This window comes from Zootoca vivipara, chromosome 8 (assembly GCF_963506605.1).
Source record: "Zootoca vivipara chromosome 8, rZooViv1.1, whole genome shotgun sequence".
Taxonomy (NCBI): Eukaryota; Metazoa; Chordata; class Lepidosauria; order Squamata; family Lacertidae; genus Zootoca; species Zootoca vivipara.
The window spans coordinates 75,779,092-75,802,750 of record NC_083283.1 but is presented as its reverse complement, the minus strand read 5'-3'; the positions used below and the strand labels follow the sequence as shown (position 1 = coordinate 75,802,750).

At 43.6% G+C, this 23,659-nt stretch overlaps 1 protein-coding gene across 6 annotated transcripts in view; it reads left to right on the top strand.

The window, feature by feature from the left end:
- The first annotated feature begins 2,831 nt into the window (after window positions 1–2,831).
- Window positions 2,832–23,659, top strand: part of ANKH (ANKH inorganic pyrophosphate transport regulator) — a 124,232-nt gene continuing 103,404 nt past the window's right edge. Inside the window, exons 1-4 of one of the 6 annotated variants that reach the window (XM_035126333.2) lie at window positions 2,850–2,960; window positions 3,439–3,766; window positions 6,437–6,721; window positions 10,551–11,452. In XM_035126333.2, coding sequence (XP_034982224.1) covers window positions 11,357–11,452 — 96 coding nt within the window. In that variant the 5' untranslated portion in view covers window positions 2,850–2,960; window positions 3,439–3,766; window positions 6,437–6,721; window positions 10,551–11,356. Of the gene's footprint in view, window positions 2,961–3,373; window positions 3,767–6,436; window positions 6,722–10,140; window positions 11,453–23,659 lie in introns of those variants that run through there. The other 5 variants (XM_035126338.2, XM_035126335.2, XM_035126334.2 and 2 more) reach the window with 5 other exon arrangements.

Genomic DNA, 23,659 nt, shown 5'->3' with positions numbered 1-23,659 from the left:
GACAATCTGAGAAAGCTCACCCATTTAGACCAGGACTAGCAAACTTGAGGTCCCTTCAGATGTTGAAGTCCCAGTTCCCACCAGCTCTAGCCAACATGGCTATCGGTCAGGGATGATGGAAGTTATAATCCAAGCAACATTTGAAAGGAAACAGGTTTGGAACTCCTGATTTACTTGGCAAGCGCAGTAAATGGATGAGAGAAATAGCCATTATTGATGATATAGTACCTTATTTATACCATTTTACTAACTGTAATTGGTGACATGGCCAAATACGTTTAGGCCCATAGGGGATTCCGACTAAACATATGGGAAAACTTTCTGGCAGTAAGAGCTGTTTGGCAGTGGAACAGACTCCCACAAGAGGTGGTGGACTCTCCTTCCTTGGAGTTTTTTAAGCAGAGGTTGGATGGCCATCTGTTGTGGATGCTTTAACTGAGATTCCTGCATTGCAGGGGGTTGGACTAGTTGACCCTTGGGTCACTTCCAACTCTACGATTCTATTATTATAGGTCCTCCTGTTCAGTATTCCAGCCACTCATATACTCCTTCCTTAGGGGTGCAAGCAGGCCAGTTCACTCCTTCCCCTCCTCCTTCCCCAGTTTTCCATTTTTATTTTCCAAATGCCCCCAGCAAGTCATTGAGCATGCTCAGTCATCATTGGGCTGTGTTTTTTAGTTTTTACGGTACCACCTTTTCAGGTTGATGGTGGTGGTGGTGGTGATGGAAATAATGGTGATGTTGATGACATACCTTGGGTTTCACCCAAACATACACCTCCCTCTTTTTTAAATCTCCGTGGACCCATTTTATATCTAACTCTGTCAGCGCTCTAGGTCCTGTGTTTTCTCTTTGAAAAAAAATGTTTAGAAGTTCTTGTTTTAAATGGCTAGGGAGCAAATTCAACCTGCAACCTAATTGCTTCCTGAAGTAAACTGCTCTGTTATCTCTCATTAGGGAAATGGGAGGAATTTAATTCAATTCACATTTAAAGGCAAACGTACCACGCTCATACCTTCCAAAACAATGTGAGAAACAAAATACTGGCATCTTTTGAAAGGAATCTGAATTTTGCGATGTAGTTCTCCAACCAAACGTTTTCAAAAATGCATTATATTTGAGGAAAATTCTCTTTTTTTATAATAATAATAGTTATTCATTTTACAAGCAAAAACAAACAAACACAAATAACACTTATAAATTCATAATTTTTCTTAAATAGTGGTGTGTGACTCCCCATGTGGGGGAAATTCTTGGCAAAAATAGGTGCATTTGTCAAAACGGCATCAAAAAATGTGCTTATTAGGAGATATTTGCACTAAGTTTTTTTTTATGAATTTTCATGAGGATTCTTCCCCCCACCCCAAATTGCTGCAGAATTGTGGAGAACTGAATGTACAATGGGGGAAAATGGAGAAACTGACAGATCTGGTGTATTTGCTTACATTCCTACTTTTCTTGGGAGGTGAAGTTTCTGTTTTTATTGGGAATAATAGATTCCTCCTTGACCCAGTTTCTGCAACTGAACACATCTTGAAAAACCTGGCCACATCTTGAAAAACCTATGCTCACAGAAGATTTTGAGATACTCTTGTCTTGATTCTCAAATATTTTCAGAACAGAAATCGACATCGTTTAATAGAATATGAGGATTGCCAGTTTCACTGGGAACGGTTCCTGAAAAGGAGTGTGTTTGTTCTAATTAGTAATACAGTGGACGCTTGGGTTGCGAACGTGATCCGTGCTGGAGGCCTGTTCACAACCCACAGCATTCGCAGCCTGCAGCGGTGCATCTGCGCACACGCGGGTCGCGATTCGGTGCTTCTGCACATGTGCAAAGCATAATTTAGTGTTTCTGTGCATGCGCAAGCGCCGAAACCCAGAAGCAACCCGTTCTGGGACTTCCGGGTTTGCCGTGGTGCGCACCCGAAAACTCACAACCTAAAGCGGCCGTAACCCGAGGTATGACTGTATGGGTCAACCTATATGAAAATAATGTTAGAAGACGGTATTGTGAAGCAATTAACAGTTCTCTCAAAATTAATCTGCATTTTTATCACTGGCTTTTACCAATAAAACCCAATCACATACCATGTTGGAAGTTGGGGTGGTTTGTTTGTTTTTTTAAAATGCAGTTTTACTCCATAGTTTTTCTCAGGTATGAATTAAGATTCCAGTATGCTTTGAGTTTTGTTTTTGTTTTGTTTTCTGCATATACATCATTTCCATTGCAGTCAAGGCTGGCCCAATAATTTTGGTGCCTGAGGCGAACCACAAAATGGCCCTCACCTCCCCACCAAGGAAGAAGGGGTGAGTGAATATCTAAATCGGGAACAAGGGCGGTGGGATTATGGATCTATGTTGGGATCTGCTGCCTCTATGGATCTTGCCGCCAGAGGCAATTGCCACATGTTGCCTTATGCTTGAGCCGGCCCTGATTATAGCACTGGAGGAAGAAAATAGTCAACTGGCGAACCAGACAACCTATCTCTACTGATGATGTTAGAAGGGGAATTTTTGGACATTTACAAAATTTTGTCAATGTTCACTTGCTGATGTCAAGGTCTAGCAAAAGTACAAAGCAGGTGGATGAAAACAGTTGAGCCTAGCTCCCATTTGGGTACTGTGGTTCTCAAAACACCAATATGGGAAATAGGATTATGGTGGCAGCAAGGAAGCAACCTTTGCTGTGTGTTGATGGCTTATAGAGATTAGGATGCAAAATGAAGTCATCTTTCAGAACCGGGCATACCGGATTGCTTTGTGGTCTATGGAAATAGATGTTAAAGTACACTCTGACAAATTGCCCTGCTTATGAGTTAAAGTGCAATGCTTGCTGTTTACTTCAGGCAGCAGAGGGAAGTCCCTGATTTTGTTTTCCGCAACGTCCACCCAGCTCTCCAGCCTCGTATTGCTGGCTGACAAGTGATTCCTCCTTGACCCAGTTTCTGCAATCTCAGGTAGACACCATTGAGTCATTGGGGGGGGGGTGCCCTCCACTTTCCTATATTCTATGGTAAAGCTGTTTTCGTAGCTACGGTAGGACAGAATTTTCAGAGGACGTGGGACATTGTACTCCTTTTCAGTCCTCTTAGGAATCCACCCATTTTTATTTTATAAGTAGTTACTTTTTTTAGATGTTGTCCCTCTGCCACAAATGCTTTCTGCGTTTTTGGGAGGCTGTTCCCAAAGTTCCCATGATTAAAGAAGGATTGGCAGGAAATATGGTGGCCGGCCGTATTTCAGAAGGTGAGACGTACACAGAGGTTTCCGGACAACTTGTTGGAAATCCTCTATAGCTCACAAAGCTGGCCACCCAAACAGGTTTGGAGGATAGCTTGGCTTTAGAATGGAAGCATTTTAATTTAGCACCGAATTCCACCCTTGTTAATCTGAGGCTTTAAAAGAGCATAACAATATGAACATCCTTGTTTACAGGCCTGAGTTTCTGTGGTTGTTCGTAAACTGCAAAATTATCTTGAAGGAAAGCCTTGACTCAGACAACACAGTTCCATATACGTACAAGTACACATCCTTGTGGCACCAAGGACAGAACATGTTGTTTCTTCTTTTGACCTAGCAAGTCACTTATTTGGCAGCAGTGATTTCTCAAAGCCAGGGAAGATTGAAATATAGTTTATTCGCCATTTTGAAGTGCATCATTTTTAAACGTAAGCCGACACAGCAATTATTTCTGCATATCAAGGGCTCTGCAAAACACACAATAAATTTTGTGAGCCCATTGAGACTTCCCAATTTCAACCAGGTATGTGTCCTCTCTGAGAGTTATTGATAAGGGGCTCGCGAGGGTTATTTGTCTTGTGACAAACAAGTTGAAGATATTTAACTGTACATAAGTATCCTTAATATTAATGAGCTCTCCAGTGCATTCCTATCCATGTTTATTAAAATGCAAGTCCCAAAGTGTTTGGTGAGATTTACTCAAATGTAAGTGTGCATACGATTGCACCTTTAAGCTATCTGCAACTAATGCGGTCCATTTATGTAAATGGGACTCATTCTCAATATATTTGTTACATTTGTAATTCACATTGACACAATTTTACCATTTAGAGTCAAACCAGATGGATATATAAAAAAAGCAAAAGATCTCTTTCATTAGGAAATCTCTATTTCAGTCTAGAAGGTTCCTGAGGTCTTTTTTTTTTAAAGTACTCCAAGATGTTCATTCCTTGGATAAGACTTTTCAGCTTCCAGTGTAGAGGGGGTTTACAATAGGACAACCTTATCTACATTATAACAAACAAGGTCTGGAACACTGACTAATGACAACACGCAAATGCAAATACCAGCTGTATTTGGTTTTGCAACTGTCCTTGTCTTTGAGCTCCATACAAATAAATTAAACATGTTATCCTCTTTTTACTGCGGAAAAAGAGGATCCTAATCTCCATGTACCATTAGCCATGCTGGCCATACCACAGCTACAGAATTCTGCCTGGTTTGTATTTTTAAAAAAGTAAAAGGACCCCTGGATGGTTAAATCCAGTCAAAGGTGACTCTGGGATGTGGCACTCATCTCGGTTTCAGGCTGAGGGAGCTGGCGTTTGTCCACAGACAGCTTTCCAGGTCATGTGGCCAGCACGACTTAGCCGCTTCTGGTGCAACAGAACACTGTGACGGAAACCAGAGAGCACGGAAACGCCATTTACCTTCCTGCCACAGTGGTACCTATTTATCTACCTGCACTGGCATGCTTTCGAACTGCTAGGTTGCCAGGAGCTGGGACAGAGCAATGGGAGCTCACTCCGTCGCGGGGATTTGAACCACCGATCTTCCGATTGGCAAGCCCCAAAGGCTCTGTTGTTTAGACCAAGTGCCACCAGGCCTTCTTGTAGTGCCACTGACCTTCCAAAATACCTTCCCTCATGTCACTCAGGAGGCATCCCTTGTGGCAGGTTTCAAACACCAGGCTTCCCCCGACTGGTGAAAAGATTTTCAGATTGTGCCACTGCATTGTGATTTATGGATGCACGCTACCCCATTCTCACGAGCAGTACAAGATTCTAGGGCAGGCACGTCCAACAGGTAGATTGTGATCTACCAGTAGATCACTGGACGTCTGCGGTAGATCACTGGTAGATCATTGGCTCCCCCCAAAGAAGATGAACAACTGTGGCTCCCCTTTAAAAAGCTCAACATTTTATCTCCTCCCTGAAAAAAACTCAACAACTTTGACCCCAACCCCCCCAAAATGGGCCTTCCTACTTTCTAAAAAAAGGGGGGTAGATCACTGACAGTTTTTAACTCTGTGAGTAGATCGCAGTCTCTTGGGAGTTGGCCACCTCTGTGAATCTAGGGGTTCTAGGAGCTTGAACCCAGGGTTCAATTTCCTTGGAATGAGGGACAGTGGAGACTGTGGTGTTTATGACATATAGTTTATTTACACATATATACAACCTGAGCCTATGATGGAGGGGTTCACAGCATCAACACCCCGGAAGGTATTACTTCTCCCGTAGTCCCAGCATGGTGCTTTCTGGCCCAGACACACAACTCTACTTTGGCTCCTGTGCTTCTCCCTACCAGACCGGTGTGGGAGGCAGGCACAGGGAATCTTCCTTTGGTATAGGACTGACTGTACTTAGCTGGTAATTTAGGTGGTAGCCCTTGCCTGGCTAATTCAATGACGGAATCCTCCTTTAGATTCTAATCCTTGCTGACGAACCAGCTCAAAACTCACAATATTATTTTGATACTATTTATTTCTTAGATTTAGCTGTGATTTTAGGATCATGCTCCCCCCCCCAAGAAACCACAGGTTTAGAATATTTAGTGTAAGCAAAAATTAATTGCCCAATTAGATGAATCAGGATGGGATTTTGACCCCCTTCATTCAGGGTCACAACATATTACATAAAGGTACACTGTTAATCAATTAGCTAATTAAATCTATATCAATCTGCAATGGAATAAAACCTGAAATGCCCCGCTTTTCCTTAGGACGTCCCTATTTTCATTGGAGAAATGTTGGAGGGTATGGAATGTGACCCCTGAGCTAAGGAGAGAAGTAACTACGCAACCTTTAGAAGGCAGCCCTGTATAGGGAGGTTTTTAAATGTTTCATGTTTTACTGTGTTTTTATATATGTTGGAAGCTGCCCAGAGTGGCTGGGACAACCCAGTCAGATCAGCGAGTTACTGTATTATTATCATTATTGCTATTTTTCTAGTGAAAGAAGTGCCAGAACTCCCCATGAACACCTCCCTCATTCTTTTATAATGGCAATGGCACCTACTTGAGAGGTGCCAGAACAGAATTCTGGCAAGTTCTGGCTGGAAAAAAGTGATGATGATGATTATAATATAGGACTTCCCTGTTTTCCTCTGAGAAATGTTGAAGGATATGTACTTGCTGCAGCTTTTGCCAGCTCGGCTAGTTTCCTCTGCCCACCCTCTTTCTCGTCTCTCTACAGAGGCCACTGGAACCAACGGCCCTGTGACAAAAAGAAGGCCATGATGCAATGTTACTTACTGGAGGCCATCCACAGCTTCTTTTTGAACTGCAAGCAGCCCATGATAGCGAGTATATTTGCCTTTGAGGCCAGAGGTGTCATCTTGTAACGAAGAACCAGTGCTACGTACTATTTACTTTCTCCCCTCCTGATTCCTTTTCCTTTTGTGTCGTATCTTTTAGATTGCAAGTCAAATTATTGCTCTTTGAAAGATGTCCTGGGGACCCTTTTCAGCTGAAGGGTGAGGTAAAAAATGCTTTAAATAAATAAATGGTGCATGCACGTACACACAGTCATGCATATAGCAAACTGCAGAGAAGGCATGCCTTTTCAACAAGGACAGTACATGTCCACATCGTGTGTTTTTTTAAAACAGGGATTCCTTTCCAAATGACGAAAAAGTTTTTTGGACTAGAAATCGCAATTCCAATATTTACCTACTTCTGCAACGAAAATTGCCCATTTAAAGATTTGTTCAGAGCTTAGGCTGCATACAGATGTACCTTCAAATCGTTTGTTCAGAGGTTAGATTACTTATTCCAACATACCTTTAAACAGAAGTCTAGCTTGTTCTCCCCCCCCCCCGCCTTGAAGTGAGATCCACTTAGGCCTCTTGCTCAAAAACATCTTGCTGTGCGAGGTGAAGGACATTGTGATTCCCCACCCAGTACATTAAAAAAGGGTCATGGGCGTAGACAGGGTGGCAGGGGGGGCAGCTGCCCCCCCAGAAGCAAAAAATTAATGTATTTTACAGACCATAACCAGCACTTTCCCCCTCCAAAAACTGGAAAGGGCTTTGCTTTAGCGAGAGCAGCTCGGTCTCCGCTTGCTGGGGGGTGGGCGGGAACACAGCTGCAACAAAAACACTTCAAATAAATAAAGCAAAGTGGCTACCGGTAGTTAAGACAATGGAGCAGAATACCCTTTCAGGCAAGATTTATAGCTCACCACTTCACCCTATTGTTCTTCAGTGGGAGTTGTTAATGAGCATTCAGGGATTGCATTAAGAGTTCTATTGGCGATTTAATGAGGGTGCAGAGGATTCAATTTGAATAAGGTGGCTCTGCAAGGCTAAAAGGAAATGAATAAGAAAAAGGGGGGCTGTAGCTTTGATAGACACAGTGATGTTTATAAAAAGCAGTGGTGTTCCACTCTGCCCCTCCTCCTGCATCTGTATACTGTAAATCAGGGGTGGCCACCTCCCAAGAGACTCTGATCTACTCACAGAGTTAAAATCTGGGAGTGATTTTGGGGGGGGGTTCAGGTCAAAGCTGTTGAGTTTTTTAAAGGAAGGGAAGCCCTGTTTTTTGGGTTTAGTTCAAACTTGTTGAGCTTCTTTTAGGAGGGAGGGAGGCCCATTTTTGTTTAGGGATTCAGGTCATAGTTCAGCTTTTTTTAGGGAGGAGGAAAATTTCGGATGAGCTTTTTTTAGGGGTGCCAGTGATCTAGCAGTGATCTACCACAGACATCCAGTGATCTACTGGTAGATCACAATCTACCTGTTGGACATGCCTGCTGTAAATCAAGCAGAGAGAAAGCTGCTTACAAGGCTCCTTCCTCTTGCTGCAGAGTTCCAGCATCACAGCGTCACACAGAGGCACCCACAAATATGAGTTATCCCTCTATTTCTTCCTTCCTTCCCTCCCTCTTCCATCCTTAATAAAATACGGGGGGCGGAGCAGATAAGCCCCACATAGAAAGCCCATCAACATGGGGGGATGACTCTTTCAAATACGGTATTTACCAGTAATTGCGGGGGGGGGAGGGGAGGCACCTAGGCCTCTAGGAGTTGGCTGCTATGCCTAGGAGTAGGACAATTCAAGAAAGCAGAATGATGCATATGCTATGGTAATATATCAATAGAATCATAGAATTGTAGTCGGAAGGGACCACAAGGGTCATCTAGTCCAATCCCCTGCAATGCAGGAATTTTTTTCCCTAAGGTGGGGCTTGAACCCACGACATGGTTGAAATATTATGCTGATATGCAGCAATGCCTCGGAGCCTTGCCTCGCCCGCCTTGCCACCCCCTCTCGCCTGCCCGACCCTCCCGTCCTCTCCAGCCAAGTAGGGTAGCTGCCGACGCTGCCAGCCCCAGAAGCACAAGGTGGCCGTCCCCTCCCGTGCCTTGGCCCCGCCCCTGAACGACCATGGGTTCCCCCCCCCCAGTTTTGATCCTGGCTACGCCCCTGAAAAGGGTAAAGGACCCCTGGGCGGTTAAGTCCAGTAAAGGCAACTATAGGGTTACGGCGCTCATCTCATTTTCAGGCTGAGGGAGCCGCCGTTTGTCCACAGACAGCTTTCTAGGTCATGTGGCCAGATTCTGATGCAACAGGACACTGTGACGAGTGCCACAGCGCACGGAAATGACGTTTACCTTCCCGCCGCAGGGGTACCTATTTATCTACTTGCACTGGTGTGCTTTCGAACTGCTGGGTTCGCAGGAGCTGGGACAGAGCAACGGGAGCTCACTCTGTCACGGGGATTTGAACCGCCAACCATGTTGGCATCTGGATCCCACTTCAAACACTGGGATTGATACAACCGCCAATCCTTTCAGTCTGCAGTAAAACCCACTGCATTCAATGGAACTTACTAAGTATGCACAGGATCGCACCCCTAGGCTGCAATATACGCTTACTTGGAGTGTCATAGAACTCAATGCAGTATTAGACAGATGTATAAGAATATACACTGCTAGATGCAGTTACTCACTGTATACATGCATCCCTGTTTAGGGAAGTTTTTAATGTGCGACATTTTAGTGTATTTTTAATCTTTGTTGGAAGCCGCTCAGAGTGGCTAGGGAAACCCAGCCAGATGGGCGGTACAAATAATAAATTACTATTATTATTACCCCCTACTTTAAGTACTTTTGAGCTGAGTTCTGGACCTGATGATACCTAGCTCAAATGTAGTTTTGCAGTACAGTATCCCCAGCATCTTAGACTAAGAAATATATTTTGGTGTGGTGGTGATTAAAAGGTTACAATATAGTAGATTAAAATGCATCCTTTATGGCTCAGCTCTGCCCACCAAATGCTCCCTGTGTGCATAGAATGTGTGTAATTCCGCTCCAGAAAATAGCCACAATGTTTTTCCAATGATTCCATTTTAAAACCTCTCTTACTCACTTTCTTTCCTCATTTAACAAAACTGAAGAGAAACTCCATGATAAATATATATATATATGGGAGAGATGGGTTATTGGTTTGTTTTGTTCTTATTCATGCTTTTATTATGAATTTTGTGCTTTTTTATCTTGTATTTTTATGTTGTGAACTAACTGCCCAGAGATCTATGGATGAAAGACGGTATACAAATTTAATAAATAATGATAATGAATATATTTAAACAAACCCTTAAGACTGGTCCTTTGGAAACACTGTGTACAGCTGGTATTACAAGTGTTTTTGGTTCGACATGGTGATTTTTCACAATAATTATAACAACACAATCCTGAGACATTATGTTCCTAAGGGAGTGGAGTCTTTCTCTACTGTAAGACATTGTGATGGCCACTAACTGTTATTTAAACAATAAACAAGATTAAACGAATTCCTGGTCCACCTAAGGACAGCTGGCTGAGATACCTCCATGGACAGAGGGACGGGACTGTAACTCTGAAGGCCAGGTCTTGGGAATAAAACCCAGAAGGAAGGGTTGGCTGCCTTCGGGCCCTCCTTATGACCTTCTATAAGATGCATTTGGCTTGCCTGCTTTTGGTGGCAATACAAACGCTGGTCCCGATCCTGCGAAGGCGCGGATCTCTTTAACCCTCTTTCGCGCTCCTGGAGCATTGTTGGGCCTACGCTCATCTCTGCAGCGCAGCGCACAAGGCTGCCTGCAGGCTGGAGGCTGCTGCTGTGCCCGGGCTCCGGCGATAGGAGGAGCAGCAGCTGCTAAATAAAGCCTCTCTTTCTCTTTACCTTTCCTCTTTAGGGGAAAAGAGGAGGGAGGGGAGAGAAAGAGAGAAAAGATAAGCAACGAGCCTGTGCCAAAGAAGGCCACGTGCTTATGGAGCACTGGCAGAGCAGCAACCCAAATAACGTTTTTTTAAATTTTATTTTAAAAGAGCAGGGCCTGCTTGTGTGCGTGTGTTGAACGGCCTCTCCTCTAGCCTGCTTTACGGTTCTCCCTCAGCCGCCGCCAGCAGCAGCAGCAGCAAGCAAACTCTGCCGCTCCCCTCCCCACCGCTGACCCGGGGGAAAGAAGAGGCGGAGGAAGGAGACGAGGTCGTGGTGGTAGTGGAGGAGGAGGAGGACGACGACAGGCAGCCGGGCAGATCCTGTCTGATCTCTGCGCCGGTGATGGGTGGTGGTGGTGGTTTGTTTTCCTTGCCGCCCTCCCCGCGGCTCCCATCCTCTTCCTGCAGCCGGCTAGCCTAAACCAAGGCGAGGCGCAAAAGCGAAGCGCAATTACGCGCGCTTGTTTGTTTTTTTTTGCCCTCCGGGTTCTTGATAATGGAAAAAGTGCCCAGAGAAATTTCTGGCGGCGATGGTGCTGGTGCCGGCGGCGGCGTCCCTCCTCTTTTTTTTTCCACCAGCAGCGGATCACCATTGTGTGGGAGGAGGGCAGCGGCGGCAGCAGCGGCGGCGACAGGGATGGACTTGGTCTTTGGGATTTCTTGCTAAAGGGAGCAGCACAGACGCCCGGAGCACCAGACCAGCAGGGAGGCGGACGCGAGAGGAGCTGCTGCGCTCACTTGCTGCAGTTGCCTCCGCCTGGGCGCACCATCGCCTTCTCTGCCGGCAAAGCCACAAGGCTCTTTCGTAAAGAAGCGCCTCGCTTCTCCCTTCCTGCCTTCGTCTTCACCGCCTTCCCACCTTGCAGCCTCCCCGCTGCGGCAGATGTGTTTGGGGTCACCGCGCAGCTGGGACTATGGTGAAATTTCCGGCGCTCACTAACTACTGGCCCCTGATCCGCTTCTTGGTCCCTTTGGGCATCACCAACATAGCCATCGACTTCGGGGAGCAGGTAAGAGGCCACCCGCGGCCAGATAGCCGCCCATTCTTTTTTAGTTTATGGGTTTATTTATATTTTTATTTGCAACTCTTTCATGCGTACTCCCGGGGAAAGGAAGCCGTCGCTGGGCGATGCAAATCGCCTGCAAGGTTGCTACGGTGCTTTTGCCCGGTCTATTTTTAGGCTCCCTAATGCTGAGTGATGACAAAACGCGCAGCGCACTCCTTTTCCTCGGGAGCCCAGAAGCTCTGGCGGAGAGCAACAAAGCGCTGGCTGGATGTTTGAATGTCAGAAGCCAGCCGGCTTTCCTTTTCCAGAACATGCAAGGAACAGAGGACAGGCAGAGACCAGGTGGGGGGTGGGGATAGGGATGGATTGTAGGGATGGGCTGGAGGGGGTGTGCAATGCAAAAAAGCAACCAGAGGGAGGGGGAAATATAACACTGAGGAAGGCACAGGAGACCTGCTTTGGGGGCTGAGTCAGGCCACGATTGGAAATGCAAAACAGCCATTCATCTTTCTGCGTCTTGCAGGAAGGGGCTTTTGCTGTTATCCAATTTATGTGCTTTTCATTCTCCAGGCTCTTAGGCATCAATGTTACTGGGGATGCTCCAGGCATCAGTGTTACTTGGGATGCAGCAAAGGCCTGAAAAGCTGCTCACAGAAGAATTATGTAATTTGGAATGCCACTAAGTAATGGCTACAGTATACATTTAATAGGACACCTCGGCTGAGTTTCTGCAGTCTGGGCGGATGTCAGGTCCATTGTTTATTAGTGCTAAATAATACTCAGGCTGGAGGTGGTGATTATGGGTGTAGCACGCACCTTGTTTTGCAGAAACATTTAGAAATTCATTTGCTCACAGCTCAAGCTTGGATCTGGTGACTTCTGTTTCAGTGTATCTGAAGAAGTGTGCATGCACACGAAAGCTCATACCAATGACAAACTTAGCTGGTCTCTAAGGTGCTACTGGAATGAATTTTTTAAAAAATTTTGTTTTGACTGCTCGGCTACCTACCGGTAACTAGCTCAAGCTTGTGTATGTTTACTCAGAAACAAGACTCACAGTAATCCCAAATGAGCCTGCTCTTAATTGCTGATTTCCCCCTCCTGGGGAGTTGTGGTTGTGGGTGAGGACTGAAGGTGCTAAACTTTTTTTGCAGGGATCCATATTATTTTTCCCTACTCATGGTCTCCCCCTCCCTCCCTCCCTCCCTCCCTCCCTTCACAGAAAAGCAGGTGATGCTAACCCCTTCAGCCACCAATGAGCCAATTAAGCTGCCCTTGGATGACTGAAGATGCTGTGTAATAGCATTAGGAGAGAGTGAGTGCATTTGGGGGTGGGGAGAAGAGCTGGAAAGGGATCATGCTGGCAAACACTTCTGCTTAGAAGTGAGGCCTTGCTTGTTAGGACTTGTGTAAACGTTGTTTTCTACAGAGTAGACGTTGAAAGCCTATTGTTTTAATCCTGTAGTATTATCATTAGCTGGGCCTGTTATTCTTTAGTTGCAGGATAAGTTAGAGAAATGGTTTTCTGGTAGTTTTCTGCAGTAAACAGCTGTGCGCATTTCAGCTGTATATGTCTGCTTGCTTGGTTCCTGCGCTGGGTACCAACATGAACACACTCTTAGGTCAATGAAGTAATCCCAGTGGGAGAGCAGGGAGGCGCCTGTAATTTTCAGGTGTTTGCATCCACCAGAGATGGTTGACATACTATAGTGGGGTTTTTATTTTTAAAAAAAGTATACTACTATATATATTTTTAATGTACACCAAAAAATGTAAAGCATGAATGTGGTGAATAGGTGTTTAAAGAAATTCATATCCAGCATCTTCATTGGAGTGCTAGGACTGTCTGTGGCTTTTTGCTGCATGTATACGCTTTTGCAAACCCAGGTTGTTTGTTGTGCCATGTGTAAAATAGCCCTTTTCCCTTTGAGTGGCAGAGTGCTAACTTTGATCTCCTTGATAGTTGCATTATTTGATACTGTTGTGTTGATGAGCGGCAGAGTTTTTACTTTTGTGTTACTGCTCAGTTGACCAGGGCAGCATCACTCATTAGGCAGTGTTAAGTACTCTTAACTCTGTGTAAGTGATTAGCACATGCTAGAGAACAAAGGTTGATGTACCTCCTAGGTAGCTCGTTTTCAACTGCTGGTTCATTCAAAAAAGTGAATGGAAGAAGAATCCCCCAGAATGCATGTGTGTTAAAGGTGTGACTTGTACTTCCCCGCCCTTTCCTCCCTCTGAGCCACTGAGAAGGAGGGAGCCCTGCATCACATACTTAAGAGCACAATATTGTACTCCACATTAAGTCACTCAGTCACTGTTGCTCCTTATTAGTTCATCCAGGCCAGCTGCTGCCCTTCTGAGTTCATCATCTCACAGTGCAATCTTATATAGATATACAAGAAGCAAGCTCAATGGGGCTTACTCTCAGGAAAGCATTGTACTCAACAGTACGCAGTATGAATGAGAAACTGCTTCCCTTCCTTTTAAAGGATGCACTGAAAATGGAAAGCGTGGTTGCAAAATGGTAGTTACAGGGTGCTGCTGTGTAACTAATTTGTGCTAACTGATCTGGAGTTTTCTTGGAGGAGGGAGAAGATGCATCTTTGACTACAGGACACTCTTCATAGCATCATAGTGGGAGTTAACTGGAATTATGGGCTGGGATGGAAATAGCAATGTGATATGTATATGGTTTTTACATGTGGCTTCTTACACTGAAGACTTTCAGCCAGCTGTTTTTATACAGAACACACACAAACCTGTTTTTACTGTTTGTATACTCGAATAATTCTTTATCTCATTCTCCCCACCCCCCCTTGAACATAATAAAGATGCTTGAAAGGGAAGCAAGGCATGCAAAGTTAGAGAAGTACATTTTTCTTCTCTAAATCTATTAGGTAGATAATGGCCTCATATAACAATTCCACTTCAACCATAGCATCTTACTGGGATACCTGGGAGACTGTTAAAGTGACTCAACAATCCAAGATACACAATCCAAGCTTGTTTCTCCCCAAAGTACCATTGCCAGATCCAAGTGAGCAATTGGTTGCATTTTGTTATGTGAATCTTGAGAGAAGGGTGGGGAAGCATTTGGATTAATCCCTTTTTCCCATTCTGCTTGGCGAAATACAACATGCAATGCTTTACAACATACATACATACATACATACAGTACATTCTGCATACTCCCAACAGCAACATATGGGGATCCAGTAAAAATACCAGTATATTCCAACTGGGTTTATTCTATTAGAACAACAACAAAAACAACAAAAATCAAAATCTCCCAATCAAGAGAGAAAATGTCAGTGGGTTTTTAAACAAATTCACAACCTTTTAGTGCCTCTTGGTTTCTTGCAAATTTACTGACTGGGAAGCCTTAGCCAACCCCTTCTGCACTTCTGAAAGCATTGCAAATGAATTAGGCATAATTGGCTCAGAGTGTGACCACCCCACACTCCTGGGTTATCAGTCACTTCTTACAAGAATTGCTTTGCAAAGCAAGGTCCACCTAATTCAGTTTTATGTTGCCAGTGGTGGCAGCCAGATACTTGTAAGTGCTGAGTACTGGGTCATTGTTCTTTGTCCTCAGTACTGTATCTAGTATTTAAAGGTATACTCTGTTCTGTGTAGCTATGAGGGCGGGGGGGGGGGGGCTGGTAGCCCTTTGTTTAAAAGCCACCTGAACTGGCAGCAATCGCCAATAAATTTCATAGTTATGTGTTGAACTACAGTTCTTTTTTGGCTACAGGTAGCATATAAAAAACAAGTGTTAGAAACTCTGCTATATATTATAACCCCCAAATGGCACCTTAAACCTAGGTTACGGTCGCCACAATGGAATGTCTAGGTGCTGTTTTGTTTTTGCAATGGGGTTGATTATTATTATACTATTATTCACATCATTTCTATACCACTTTATATTTTAAAGAACAAATTTCAAAATGGTTTACAACCCATCAAACAGTTGTTGTAAGAATTTTAAGGTCATATATATAATTACTGTTCATAATAGAAAAGGTCCTGAACAAATTGACCTCAAATATTTCTCTGCAAGGTCCAAGTGGGAAACCTCCCCATTGTCTCTTTCCTCACAAATCCTGTCTTAAGGGCACATTCAAGATATGAACAAGGGGTGAGCCTGTGACCTCTGACCTAGATTCAGGAATTAAGTAGTTATAAGAACAAAAGAGTGGCCAAAACCACGATAATGCAATCAGGTAACTTGGCAGACAGGAGATAAACAACACACTCAGGATTCTTAGACCACCCCTTCTTTGATGTATGTATGATGTATTGGGGTGTTGGTGGTCCTGGGCTACACCCCTTCTGTGATGTATGTATGATATTTCTGGGGGTGGTCTGGAGTTTGAAGGTGGACAATTTAAAAAAGTCTATATAAGGGCTTGCCTGCCCTGTGCTCGAGGTCTCCCCCCCCTCCTGTGGGAGGAGCACCCTGTTGCTTTAATAAAGATCAGCCTTACTTTGCTTCTCAATATTCTCTGGTTGGCCTCTTGTTATTTTCTCCTACCGATAGAGAACCTAAAAAGAGGACTCTATATGGGCTCTTGGGTACCCCATAAGGGGAAAAGAGCAGGGTTTTTTTTTTTTTCTTGAAACAGTAGTATTCTTACTAATGTTACCTTAGGCAGAATTACTCGTATGTTAGGAATTCCTTTGGTAGAATTTAAGTCTACTACACCATTGTAATGTGCCTCATTTAACAGAGTAAAATAAACAAGGCCATTGTATGATAGCTGGACAGCTGTATGAGCTAGCTGCTTTTCATAGAATCATAGAATTGTAGTAGTAGTTGTTGTTGTTATTATTATTATTAATAGAATTTATATACTACCCTATACCTGGGGGTTTCAGTTGGAAAGGACCCTGAGAATCCTTTAGTGCAACCTTGTACAGTGCAGGAATAGGCAGCTTCCCCATACAGGGATCAAACCTGCAACCTTGGCATTATCGGCACCACGCTCTAACCAACTGAGCTATCTTGTGCGCCCTTGTGGGGAATGCTCTTCTAAACAACCCCTGAAATAAAAACAAACTTGCGTATTCCCCACCCACCCCAGATTCTCGAGGCATATTTTTTCCCTCATCTGGGTGTCCGATATTGTAAATGCTCATTGTCACATAGCATTTCACTACCTACCATCACAGAAAGCACATACACACATTTTTATTTTTATTTTTTACTGTCATGAGCCAGGGACAACAACAAGAAGAAGCCTGGTGATGCTGAGTTGTGAATCTAGTCTCACTGGTGGTTGCATGTTTAGAAATCTGAGGTCCGGTTATTCAGTTGACTTAAGAGTTTTAGCACTGACCAGTAAGGCCCCATCAGAATTACGAGGCCTAAGCAGCTGCCCCCAAATGCAAGGTACAGTGTTACCTTGACTCACGAACGACCCGACAACCGAATTTCCGACTTACGAATGGGGCAAATAGCTCGACATCCGAACGGAAACCGCGGCGGTTTTAGCTAGGTTTTTTTTCCGACTTACGGATTTTTAGATGGGGTTGCTTCGACTTACGGATTTTTCCGTTTCCAATGCATTCCTATGGGAAATCGCGTTTCCAATGGCGCTTTGCGACTTTCGAGTTTTTCGACCTGCGAAGGTGCCTTCGGAACGGATTAAATTCGTAAGTCGAGGCACCACTGTATAGACCAGGTATGTCCAAAGTCTGTTTCGGGGGCCTAATCCGACCCGCCGGTCGGGTTTTTTTTAAAAAAAGTTTTTATTAAACAAATTTAACAAAAGATACCATCAATCAATATAGCCAATTACACCCCCCTCTTTTATACCCTCCCCTCTCATCCTCCTGAGACTTCCCTCAGCCCCCCTCCCCGGTTTGTTTACACATGTTATTCTCTGCATGTTATAAAATTGTACATATCCTTGCCTTATCTCTACTATGTTCTAATAAATTGTGGGTGTTTATTTAAAACCTGCCAAGGAGTCCAAGTCCCTTTGTTGTCTTTTTAAATAGTTTATAAAAAATTCCCATTCTTCTTTGAAATCACGATTGTCTTTCTCTCGTAGTTTATATGTTAACTTTGCCAGTTCCGCATAGCTCATCAGTTTTTCTTGCCATTGTTCTTTTCTTGGGGTTTCCTCATTCTTCCATCCTTGTGCTAACAAGGCTCTTGCCGCTGTTGCAGCATACATGGATAAGTTCTTTGTTTTCCTTGGCAGGTCTTGTCCTAAAATCCCTAACAAAAATGCTTCTGGTTGTTTTTTTTTACAAATGTTCTTTTAAACATTTCCCCCCCAATTCGTTATATATCGTATCCTAGAATTTTTTGTCTTCTCTACATTCCCACCACATATGATAAAAGGTACCTTCTTTTTCCTTACATTTCCAATCCGGCCCCTCACAAAACATCAACAACTGGGGCAAAACCTCAACAACTTCAATCCTAAAAGGAACTCAACAACTCCAACCCTAAAAGAAGCTCAACAACATCAATCTTAAAAAAAAGAAAAGCTCAGGAACCTTTTGGGGGGTAAAATAATAAAAAAGCTCAAAAACCTCAATCCTAAAAAAAGGTCAATCAGTTTGGTCGGCCCCCACAGCCCTTCACTTCATCATATCTGGCCCTCTTTGAAAAATGTTTGGACACTACTGCTATAGGTAGGCAAACTAAGGCCCAGGGGCCGGATCCGGCCCAATCGCCTTCTAAATCCGGCCCACGGATGGTCCAGGAATCAGCATGTTTTTACATGTGTAGAAGGTGTGCTTTTATTTAAATGCATCTCTGGGTTATTTGTGGGGCCTGCCTGGTGTTTTTACCTGAGTAGAATGTGTGTTTTTATTTAAAATGCACCTCTGGGTTATTTGTGGGGCATAGGAATTTTTTCCCTTCAATATATATATATTTGTTCATTTTTTTCTTCAGAATTTTCTGAGGGACAGTGGACCAACCCCCTGCTGAAGAAGTTTGCTGACCCCTGCTATAGACCTTGTAAATAAAAGACACATTTGAGGAGGGATAGTGGGGGGGGGGGGTAAATGTTTGGCGATAATAAGAGTACTGTATACAAAATGGCAAAAGGCCCAAGGAAGAAGTAGGTGAAGAGGCTCAAAATAATCCTCTGCTATTAGTTTTGGACATGACAGTGTGTGAATTATAGAACTGTAGCGTTAGAAGGGGCCACGGGGTTAATCTGTAATAATAATAATTTAATAATTATTATTTATACCCCGTCCATCTGGCTAGAATTTCGCAGCCACTCTGGGCGGCACCCAACAGAATATTAAAAACACGATAAAACATCAAACATTAAAAACGTCCATAGTCCAACCCCCTGCAATGCAAGCATCTTTTGACCAATGTGGGGCCCAAACCCATGACCCCCCCGAAGTCTCATGCTCTTCTACTGACTGAGCTATTTCAGAGATTATTTTTTTTATTAAAAAAAATAGCACATATAGTATTACATTTTGGTATGCCTACTTTAAAATACTGGCTGATAACTTTTCAACTTCAACCGATTAAGGGCAGAGACTTAAGAATGGTTACTTTGGAAGCGAGGCCTGTTAACAGTTATTTGAGGCTAAATAAATGTGGTTAGAATTGGGCTACAAAAGTTTCTTACCTTAGCGTGGAACTGAAGTCGGCTTTTTCATTTTGGGTGGTGGTGAAGGATTATCTGTTAACTTGAAAACTTCTGTATCCTTCCCCCCCGCCAGATGTTCGGCAGATGTTTACCGTATTTAACAAAGAGAGCATTTCAACTGTACAGAAAGCACGCTTGGTGTTGTGTGTGTGTGTGTTTGTGAGAGGAGAGTGTGTCGCAAATTTCTATTGTGATGACATCAGCATATTGTGATGACACGGGTATATTGCAATGATGTAACAATCAACATGCCAGAAGAAAAAAGTTGAAGCCTACAAACCCTTCAGTGTAGAAGGAAACATGGAAATAAATTTTTAAATAACTGTAAAATGGCCTTCTTCCACTTGCGTTGTGCCGGTTTGGAATAATTCTCAAGAAGGTGAACTTGAATGAATCCAGCACTAGCTGAAATATTAGTATTTGGCTCATACAAAACTGAACACCGAGAAATGTGAGATTTTCGGAGAAATATTGCTGGTTTAGCTGCAGTGGAAGCCAGCCAAATGTTTTGTTAGGTCAGATTGCTTAGTTTTCTAGTTTTTCTGAATAAGGGGAGTGGAGAATGTGACAGAATGAGCAGATATTTTGAAAGGGACTTGAGAGATGGAGCAGCCACCAAGAAAATCTAACTGACTAGCTGACAGGGCAAAGTAAATGAAAATGTGTCAAATGATTGCATCTGGCCCGTTTGTTGCTTATGATTCTACGGTACATAGGGACGGTCGCTTTCAGATTTACTCCAAATAGCCATGGGTAAAATGGCCACTTGTTCGGTTTTTAAATGGTCGTTGTATTTAGTGACTATCTGACTTTTAGAAGACACCTGAAGGCAGGGCTGTTTAGGGAAGTTTTTAATGTTTGCTGTTTGATATTTTTAATATTTTGTTGGAAGCCGCTCAGAGTGGCTGGGGAAACCCAGCCAGATGGGCGGGGTACAAATATTAAATTATTATTATTATATTATTATAGTGAGGTATTCTTTGGCTGATTGAGGTTTCCTTCTGGCTTCCCCAAGGCACTACTATTTTGGTTGCTGTCTTTCCTCTGTGCGGACCAGTTTCAGTTTAGAACTGGGTTTCCTGTGGCTGTGGGACACATTCGGATCACAAGTGGCTGGTCATTCGTTCGATTCCTTCGCAAAACGGATTTATGCCTCAAGGGTGCGGGCGGCAACCATTTTGCGCGGGGGCTTCTGTTCCTGGCCCCCTCATGCATCGGCAGAGAGCACTTCAGCCCTCCCTGTCCTGCTTTCTCCCGGGTCCAAATGGACCCTCACGTTGACGGTCACTCGCCAATTCTGAGGGGCACAAAATGGTCTCCCTCTTGTATAAAGTGTGGCAGGATGCCAAGTCCCACTGGGAGTTGCTCTCAGGCAAGTATATACAGTGGTACCTCTAGTTGCGGACACAATCTGTTCCGGGGTGCCGTTCCCACCCCGAAAAAACCACAACTAGAGTGGCGCTTCTGCACAAGCGCGGAGTGCGATAGAGCGCTTCTGCGCATGTGCAAAGCGCACAGAATGCTTCTGTGCAAGTGCGCAGAACGCTTCTGCACGCACACACACGGGGCGAAACCTGGAATTATACCCTTCTGGGTTTGCTGCGTTCGCAAGCCAAAAAGACGCAACATGAACCTAACGCAACACAAGGTATGACTGTACAGGATTGCAGGCTGTCATGGTTGTTATAAGAAAAATGGCTCCCTTTCCCTTATGGAGTATCCAAGAGCCCGTATAGAGTCCTTAAGTGGGTTCCCTATCAGTAGGAGAAAACAGGCCAACCAGAGTATATTGAGAAGCAAAGCGGCTAGTAAGCGTGACCTTTTGCAACAGGGTCCCCACCATAGCTGCCAAGTTTTCCCTTTTCTCACGAGGAAGCCTATTCAGCATAAGGGAAAATCCCTTAAAATAAGGGATAACTTGGCAGCTATGGTCCCCACTCTCCACACGCAGGAAGGAGGAGAACCCTGAACAATGGTGTGCATGCACTTGTATAGATTTTTTCAAATTGCCCACCCTGTAGCCCAAGACTCCCCCCCAAAAAACCCCCAGTCATACATCACAGAAGTAAGTGGTCTAAGGCAGAAATCCTGTCTCCCAAGATACCTGATAATGGTCGCTGATTGCATTACCTGGAGAGACTGGTCATTCTTTTGTGATGGGTAATACTTTAGTTCCTGAGTCCAGGTCATAGGCTCACCCTATGCCCATAAGACAGGATTTGCAAGCAAAAAGACAATGGGAAGGCTTTCCCCCCCATTAGCCTCCCTTGCAGCAGAGGGATATTTGAGGTCATTGGGAGAGTCAGAATGGCTTCAGGATTGCTCTCCCATACTATTTCAGACACATGGTTAATATATTTTGATATGTGTGCATCCATGAATATTTATTCTATATTTGAGACCTTAGAATTCTTATAACACAGTCATGCGCACGATGCAGACAGATTGCGTGTGACGTCAGACCCCCCCCCATGTCGGGCGCAACTCTGCGTCTTTGTAAATGTGCGTGCTTGTTTGTTGCCGCATGTCCATGTGCGTTGACGGGTGTGTATATCTCAAAAGAAATTATTAGCGGCGTGGAATAGGTGGGATAGAAAACTTTTTATTGGAGTTATAAAGAACAGGGGGAAATCATAACATAAGGATCCCCAAAAAGTGGTGGATTTTTTTTAAAAAAAACCCTTGGTGTATGTAAAACTGAAAAATTCAAATATATACTGTATATATATATATATATATTAAGAAAGAAAAACTTTTATTTGATGTGGTTTTCTGGCCAGTTTGATACCACTGATGATTTGGCTCAGAATAAGAGAAATCTCTTCCCTCAGTTATATAGTGAATTTGGTTAAGCGATGCCCCATAGCAGAAACACTCTCACAAACATTTGGACAAAAACAGCTTACAAGGATGTTGTTACTGTATTACAATTTTATTAATGCATAATTTTTTAATGAGCATTTCCTTTGCTGGTTCCTCCCCTCCCCTTCCCACATTTATGGGAGGAAACATTTTAGTGTCCCTTCTTCTCTCTGTAGATTTATAGGATGCAGGTGTAATTGGACATGTTAATGTGCATTCTGTATAACCCAAAGTAGTAATTAGAATTGTAAAGTGTTCTTGTGGCAGAGCATTAACTTGAATTTTATACCATGACATTAGGAGTTGCTTAATAGTCATAATTTAATATCCCCTGCCAACCCCCCCCCCACACACCAGAGTTTTGTATGGTGCCTTACACATTCCTCTAATCCAGTAATTTCCAAATTTTGAACTGTTGTAAAAGCACTGTTCTTCCCTTGCAGTAATGTAAGGCTTGTGCACTGATAGTATCCTAACATTATTTGTTGCTCTGGCTCCTTACAAATGGTTGTGGTTGTTGTTATTTAAATTTCTATCCTGCCCTTCCTTCCAGGTGAGCCCAGAGTAGCAAAAACAACAACAACAAAGCAGTGAAAATACAATTAAAATAAAAACACACTTAAAAACAACCACATAATCTTCCGGCTAATTATTTAATGTTTTTAAAATTCCTCCTGTATGCTGTTAATAAGGGAAACAAAGGCATGCACGCCACCGGGGAGAGCATTCTGCAAACCTGGTATTGCCACTGAGGAGGGGTCCTGTCGGATTTCAGTGCCAGATTTCATCTTTCTATGCACAGACATGGAGGAGACTCTTGTATCTCTGTGTGAGTCAGTGTTCTGGGCTTGCCTCCTATCAATCAAGAGGCATGCCTAGATTAGTTACAGTGGAACCTCGGTTTATGAACACCTCGGTTTACGAATTTTCGGTTTACGAATTTTCGGTTTACGAATGCCGCGGACCCATCTGGAATGGATTAATCCACTTTCCATTACTTTCAATGGGAAAGTTCGCTTCAGTTTATGAACGCTTCATATGAACAGACTTCTGGAACCAATTACACCCATGCTTCGGGTTAAGTACGCTTCAGGTTGAGTACTCCGTGGACCCTTCTTGAACGGATTAATCCACTTTCCCTTACTTTCAATGGGGAAGTTCACTTCAGTTAATGAACGCTTCAGTTTAAGTACTCCGCAGACCATATGGAACAGATTAATCCACTTTCCATTACTTTCAGTGGGAAAGTTTGCTTCAGTTTATGAACGCTTCAGTTTATGAACAGACTTCCGGAACCAATTGTGTTCATAAACCGAGGTAGCACTGTACTCATTAGCGCCACAGGGGATTGACTCCTCTGAAGGTGGGCAGTTTTTTAACACTCATGTATTTCAGAAATTGAAACGTGTGTCCAGATTTCATGCAGTGTGCCTTACATTTTTGCAAATCGAAGTCAATGCCGGCAGCAATGATGTTTTGTTTTATTATAATTAAGGTCACTTGCGGAGCTTTATTGATATTTTTGTAACATTTCCTGTGGCTTCCTTAGAGCTATTTCTTTGTCTCTCGGAATAAGGTAACAAACTGCAGTTTCTCATTGCAATCCTCCGAGGAGCTACGTGTTCCTTGTCATCTTATCCTTTGAAATAGCGAAATGGGACTTTTTGTTAATGTGCAACTAGATCACTAGATTGCATTTCTTTCGGGCTGC